Consider the following 7666-nt stretch of genomic DNA (forward strand, 5'->3'; position numbering starts at 1 on the left):
GGTAAAAGTAAACTTAAAAACTTGAACTTAATAGATCTTCTGAACTTATCGTACTTAATATATTCTGTATAAAACATTATTCTGTTAAGCTTTGGGGTGGATGAAATTATCTTTTCTTTTATTTTATTATGTTTTAAAAATAGTACCCTAAATAAAATATCATGTTTTGAAGAATAAAATCTGTCATCCAGAATTTTTTTTTAAGTATCTGTGGTGTAAGTAAATAATATTGGTTGTTTGGTTTGAAAAAAGAGGAAAAAAGATGCTATATGTCTGTTGGAAAGCTTATAAGACTTTGTTATTGTAATTACATTTGAGGCTGACTAACTCAGAAACAGGAAACTTTTTTTCTATTAGAATATGCTTTCTCATGATATGATTCCGAGATCAGAAAGAAATGGACAATGATTTGTGGTTTGAAAAAAAATTCTAACATGAGACTAGTTAGACCATTTCAACAAAACCAAAATTATTTTTTTATTTATTAAAATGTTGTGAATATTACTTACATGCTTTTTTAAAGGAATTTTTTGGCACTGAAGTATATTAAAATACAGGAATAGGTTGATAATTGTATTTGAAGTTTAACCTTTGTTTCAAATGTCAGATTTGTTTGTTTTTAAGAAAACTACAGACAGAGGACGATTGATTGATATGAATAACTTTTATGTAAATATACCTGTTAAATTGTATTCCTAGCAAACTCCTTTCTGAAAATAAGATTAATTAGTTTTTAAATTATTTACCAACTTGCTGGTGTTTCAAGATCTTTCAAAAAATTACAAGTAGATCACCTAATAATGATAACCAATGTGTGTCTGTTCTCTAAAATACTTTAGAACACAACTGACAAGACAATTACTTTTCTCCTTTGCTCTGTTTTCACTCAGCATCTATATAATATATATATAGTTGCTTTGGATTTAGAATGATCATTTAATGTAGCTAATTTGGGAAGTGGTAAAATATTCTAACAGTTTTAACAGATCAATAAGTTATTAGTTATGTTGATGTCATTTTCTTGTGTCCAAAAAGACAAAATAATTGGAAAATTTTAGAGTATTTGAAATAATATCAGCAGATTAAAGTATGTGCAGCCAAAAAATAAATATTTGTTACATCTTGTTGGTACTTTCAACATTGATATTTCAGGTACTTTGTCAACTATTAACTAACTATAATCTTTTTTTTTCTGGATTTTTCATTCTTTTGGTTTTATGTTTTCAGCATCTTAATTCATTATATGTATGGTCACTTGTATGAAGTTCACAACATATTTCATATTCTTTATACTCCAAATGTTGCATCCAGTCTTAATATGAAACACTTGGCTTAATATGTTCTTCATACACATAGTTTGAATACAGATAAGTCATACTGGAGATGGAGCTAGAACAAGTGCATAGAGCAGAGGCATGTTTCTGTGTTGAAATTGGATTTTTAAAACTAGAAAAATATTTCATAATTTTGTAGATAAACAGAATGGTCTAATTTATTTTCTCAGATATAAAACATGATATTCAGTAAATTATTAATGCAAGTCACTGGTGTGTGTGTGTATGTATAATTTTTAAGTTCAAAATTTTAAATAGGAAAGTCCTTTAACAAAAAAAATTAAAAAATATTGGTTACTCAAAACAAATTTGGAACTTAAATTTTTTTTATAAATTGCATTTATATTGATCTTTTTTAATTTATGGAAAAATAATAATATTATAGTATATCTTTCTTGGTTTCATATCTGAATTTATATAGTTTATTGAACTTTTTTTTTTGCTTGGGTAATTATTTATTATATATGAGAATTCTTTGTAGGCATTGCAAGCTGTCAAAGAGGATTCCATGAATAAATAGTTTTCTTTAATTTTTGGAGTGGTATGGTGTGGACAGAGAGAAAAATGACCCAGGAAAGGATTGGCCGAGGGGTAAGCTTTCAATATAAATTTGCACACGTACTGTGGATATCGGAGGATGATAAGTTAGGGATGGGTATATATACAAATCTGAAGTTATTGTTGTGATGATTGGACAGCTAATGGAGAATGTTTGTGAACTAAAATATTTCAAGTAAAGATAAATGATAATGGAAGAAAAGAAAAGGAGTAGTTGAGATGAGTGTGAGAAATGTTTACTTAAAACATAGAAGTAATGAAGATGCAACAGGAAGATAGTGAGATTATAAGAGAAAGGGGATGAGTAGTTTTAAGTACTGTTCTATAATTAATGAGGCTTGTTCTTTATTATTTAAGATTACATGGTAGAGTTTTATATTTATAAAATATATTATTTGCTTCAAAAAGTTGCAAAAATAAATTAACTTTTAGTTTTAGGTATTTTTTAGATATTGTAAATACTGTTATACTAAAGATTATCATAAAAAGTTAAAATAAGGCTGATAAGTTTCTTTGCTTGTACATAGGGAATGGCACCAGGAACTGAAGTAGTAGCAAGGTACAACTATGATGCAAAATCAGAAGAAGATTTATCTTTTCAGAAAGGTGACATAATGACAATCGTAAGACCAACTCAGGTATTAAGAAACTTTGTCCAGTTTTATTTGAGTATAAAAATTGTAAAGGGTTTCTAGCCACCTAAATTTATCATTAGATGCTCAAGACAAGTCACATTCTTATTTGCATGATTATCCAATAGAATAGCAGAAAACTGGAATGTTAATACATACACATGAAAGGCTTCCTCTGTAAGTTAAAACAGAATTCACCTTTGTTTATTTTACAAGGTGGGTGTAAATAGTAGGGAGTTGTGAAAATTTGAATTCTTAAGTCATTGACAAGTAAAATAGTTATTACTACATGGACCACTTGGTATTTGTTAAAATTTGAAAAAGAAAGAAGGCAGTATGTTACTTGGTGACTCACACACACAAACAACACACACACACACACACACACACACACACACACACACACTATGAAACTACTCTCACCCAGTATCTTTACCTCATCAAATGAGCAAAATCAATATTTGAAATTTATTTTATGTTGTTTGAAGTTAGTCATATAATTACATTAAAACGTATAACAGTTTATTGCTATCTGATGTATGTGTCTGGAAAAAATTTTTCTTTTCACTTTTTTTAGGATAAATGTAAATATTTTAATTGAGCTACTCTGCTTTTTCTTTTTTTTTAGTGTGTTATAAGTTTTAAAACTTAAATTGATAGAACGATTAAGCAAAATGATTTATCACATCTGAGGATTGCAAATAAATTCAAATTGAATTTTAATTAGGGGATAAAAATTAATGCTATAGAGGTTATAAATTTATCACTTTTCAAAGAGATGATGTACAAGTAAATGCTGAAATGGTAAAGATTTTAACACTGCCTTCTAAGTTTTGAACTGTTAGAATTTTAACCCTATTGCTGCAGTTGGGGTCATCATGTTTGTTGACTTACATTAAAAATTTTATTTAACTACTATTTTATGAATGTATTCAATATATTTGATATCAACTTGTAGATTATAATTCAAATATTATACATTAGCTAATTTCTTGATTTAAAAATAAATATTAAAACAAATGACTAAATATCGTTTTTTGTGTGTCACATGGTATATTGAATGCAACTTTGATTCAGATTAGATGTTTGTGATGTCCAAATACAAAGTCTGTAGTTTCTCATGAAATAGAAACTCAAATTACAGATATTGACAAGCTAGAATATAAGATAAGAACCTCCTATCTTTTCTATTTTCTGAGATATTATATTTAGCAAATCAAACCCACCTCTTCTGTCTTTGGAAATGCTTGTTTATGTACACTAACTTCACTTTATGATTTGTTTATAACCAAATGAAAGCTCAGAATTTCCCACATGTGTTTTTCTCAGCTTTTGCAAAGTGTCTTCACAGGTAAACCCATCTTTTTTCATTGTAGACTTGTAGAGAAAGGGTAAGATGAAATGTTGCTAAAAAAAAAGCAATATTTGTTTAGACTTGGATACAGTTTAGTTAGTAAGCCGGGTTAATTATAGTGAAATTCTGTGGTATTGATATAGTAATTTATGATTTTTCGTTATTTCAAAATGCAAACATAAAATGTAAAATAATTATTTTGTTTTACATACTCCAAGTGGAAAATTCAAAAAGGCTTAACAAATTAAGGCAAGCGAGTACAAATTTTGCAAGTAGAAAAGATTATTGTTTTCTGTATTTTTTTTATTTACTGTTTTATGTTTTAAGAAAAATAACTGAAATATAAAAATTTATTTGTAAATAATAATAATAATAATAACAATATATATACATATTATATACACACGTACATACATATGTAAATTTGATTTTATAATGAGGAACCCACTTTACAGAAAAATAAAAGTTTGGAGACAGCTTGATTGGGTAATGAAGAAAACATTCTTATAAATGTATGACATTTTGACAAGATTATATACCTGATGATGTAATGTATTACAATTGAAATGTGATTGTATTTTACAAAATACTGATCCACTATAACAAAGCTAAGGCAGTTGCATATTCTAAAGGTCAATTTTATATTATTGGATATGGTAATATAAAGCTGCACGTGCCTGCATGCAACTTCTGTAATGTTAGTCAGACACGGCTGAAAGGTCAACATTATAAATATAGATGTGTAATGTTATGAGATTTAAGCTATTTAGAGTAAACATTTGTGGTTTTGTGTTATAATCTGCAGTCATTCTAGAATGAAAAAAGCATAATTTAGATCTATTCTCACTTTTTTATGGTGGTTATCAGGTCGGTCAAATCCATCAAACCTGTACGGAGATAAGATAGAGAAAATAACATATAAAATATAAAGTTTTTTATTAATTTAGGAGGTTTTAGAGGTTACACAAATTAAATTTAAGATTTTTTGAGACAAAAGTATCATTAATCTTAATTCAAAATTCACTTTGCACTCTGACTAGTCTAAAAAATGTTTGATATATTCATGGACAAATCTTTAGTAAAAATACTTCATTAAAAATATTTGATTTTTTGCATACAAATGACATGTAATGTTTCCTAAAACATTGTATTAAAAGTTATAGTATATAGCACCAAATGGTTATGAGGTCAGTCCCTGGGACCGAGCCTGTAGGGAATGAGTTGTTTGGTATGCTTCATTGGATTAATATTACATACATCAGGGATCCATTACTTTTATTTGAGGAAGGACTGAATTTATATTTATTGTGGAAAAAAAAATAACATTTTTCAATAAACTTAAAATTTAGTACCAAAACTTGATTTTTAATTATTTTGTTTTGTACTTTTGTATTGAAGGACTATAAACAAAAGTATCTAGAAAGCTAAATTAAATATTTTATTCCCTTAATAAAATGCTTCTCATTTACTCATAACTTCTCTTTGGTCTTTTGTTTTGTCTGTTACAAATATAATTTTTTCGGGGTTTTTTGAACCCCATATTGATATTGAAGTAAGATATCAATTAAATGACATGATTATCAATAACTCAACAGTACATTTTTTATAAATACCTTATTTAAATTATTGAAATACTGAGCAAGAGAGATGATAGTCCCTTTAGAAAATAATATTGCAATACTTTTGTATGATACTTAGACCACTGCTATGTCTGGTGTGTCATAGCCGGCCTGATGAGCCTTGTTGGCACTAGATATGACGGATGTGGTGTGGTTGACATATTATAAAATATTTTCCCTCGCTTTCATTCGTGGGTTTTAGAAAAATTAATGTTGTTTTGTTTTTATACTGTGGTTCCTGATTCGTTCCAGGAAGAAGAAGATTAGTTTGCTAGTTCAGCAGTTCTTATAGTAAAAATAATAATAAGTAATTAATGTTAAGATGAAAATGTTATGTTGTGTTATTAATAGTCACCCTAAACTTCTGATCTGTAAAATACTTAAACTTGTTAGTAATTAAAGTTCACTAGCTTAATCTATTTCACACTTAGACCACTGCTAGCCTGATGTTTTCTGATATTGGGTGAAGGGCTTCATTGGCAATACGTTACACAGTGAATGTTGATATATTTTTTCTTTTGCTTTCACTCTTGGGATCATAGGAAGTAACAGGATATAGATAAGTTGTTGTCCACATGAGTATTCTTACTTCAATTCATTTAGAAGTCTGTGTTGGAAATAAGCTTAAAAAAAGTATAACTGAATATGAAAGTTATAATTGAACTTGTATGTTAGGAATCTTGAATACAAGTATAATGCATTTTTTTTAATGTCTACTTTTACCTAATAATATCAGTTAAAAATTAAAACAAATATACCAAGAATAACATGTAAAGGGAAACATTGGTTAATAAGTGTATTCTGGGATACTTTTAATTTTACTAAATTGTGGATAATTATATATGAGTGATATTTATAATGGCTGGAGACGGCTTGAATGGGTAATGAAGAAAAACTTTAATATAAGTTTAACATAACAGCAAATGTACAAGGTTTTGTCATCATCAAGTGATATTTATTTTTCCAGATAAAATAAGGTGTTTTCCTAAGAGTAATTTAGTCCAGTTTTTGAAACATTTCATTAAGAGTTTGGAAATTCCAAAATACCTCTGTACACAGAACAGCTAGTCCATTTGGTAGTACTTAATTATATTAGCTACAAAATGCTAATATGCAAGCAATTTCTTAGCTTCTTAATAAGAGGCAGTCCTGTTTAGATGAGTAAGTAAACTAATATTAAAATAGTGAGCTTATATTATTTATGAAACTCATTTCATGAAAACAGCCTGTATAAGCTTCAGACGACCATTTTTTTGTCTTGTCTTGCTAAGCGAAAAGTCCATTTTTATCCTACAAAATAGATTTTAAGACAGTTAAAACCATACTGAAGCCAAATATCCTTCCCACTCTGTGAATATGTTTCACAAATGTATAATCTCAGAAAGTTAATGTTTCATGACAACATTTGTAAAAAAAAATTGAGGTAGCAGCCCAACTGACATCTGAATGTATAAAATATTGAATTTCAAATAGGATTTGTACAAATAAACATAAAATATAACTTGTATAAACCTATGTTTTTGAAAGTCAGAGGCTTGTAAAAACTTGTTTTATATTTGGGAACCTATATTGTAAACTTTAATTTTTTTCAAAGGTACTAAAAAGCTTGTAATATTTTACAGGATCCAAATTGGTTACGTGCTCGACATGTTGATGGAAGAGAAGGTTTGATTCCTGCCATCTATATCTATAGGAGAGCTGAGGTGAAACTGAATGCAATGCCGTAAGTAAATTAATTCTAGATTGAAGTGTAATGTAGGCTACTTGTAAGATTAGGGAACAGTGAAATGTATTCAAGAGTTCTTAAACAAGTAAACAGACTTAGAATCTCTTTGGACCAGGTTTTGAAAAAGAGAAAGTTTATCATTTATGTAGGAATTATTGAAGACAATTGTTTCAGTTTAAAGACCTAGAACAATGAAAAACTGTTCAAGAAAACTGTGTGTTTCTTCTATTACCATTACAAGACTAAATGTATATTTATATAATATGCTTTAGGTCATTATTCTTTGACAATATTTTAAATTTACATAATCAGCTGGTTATATAAGTTTAAGGTATGTTTTTTTTAAACCCATTATAGTGATTGTCTTTTTATTTATTAGGTCGTCAAGAAATTAATGTCGCTTTTTTTAGATGAAAAAACCTGAACAACTTGTATATCATAAG

The 7666-nt window shown here is 27.9% G+C and overlaps 1 protein-coding gene across 2 annotated transcripts in view; it reads left to right on the plus strand.

Moving 5' to 3' along the window:
- LOC106462845 (tyrosine-protein kinase CSK-like) overlaps positions 1-7666 on the plus strand; it is a 48242-nt gene that overhangs the window by 12529 nt on the left and 28047 nt on the right. Inside the window, exons 3-5 of one of the 2 annotated variants that reach the window (XM_013922808.2) lie at positions 1816-1925; positions 2420-2530; positions 7120-7220. In XM_013922808.2, the coding sequence (XP_013778262.1) occupies positions 1878-1925; positions 2420-2530; positions 7120-7220 (260 nt within the window). In that variant the 5' untranslated portion in view covers positions 1816-1877. The remainder of the gene's footprint in view (positions 1-1815; positions 1926-2419; positions 2531-7119; positions 7221-7666) is intronic. The other variant, XM_022390240.1, reaches the window with a different exon arrangement.

The sequence above is a fragment of the Limulus polyphemus genome, unplaced genomic scaffold, assembly GCF_000517525.1.
Source record: "Limulus polyphemus unplaced genomic scaffold, Limulus_polyphemus-2.1.2 Scaffold1266, whole genome shotgun sequence".
NCBI classification, from domain to species: Eukaryota; Metazoa; Arthropoda; class Merostomata; order Xiphosura; family Limulidae; genus Limulus; species Limulus polyphemus.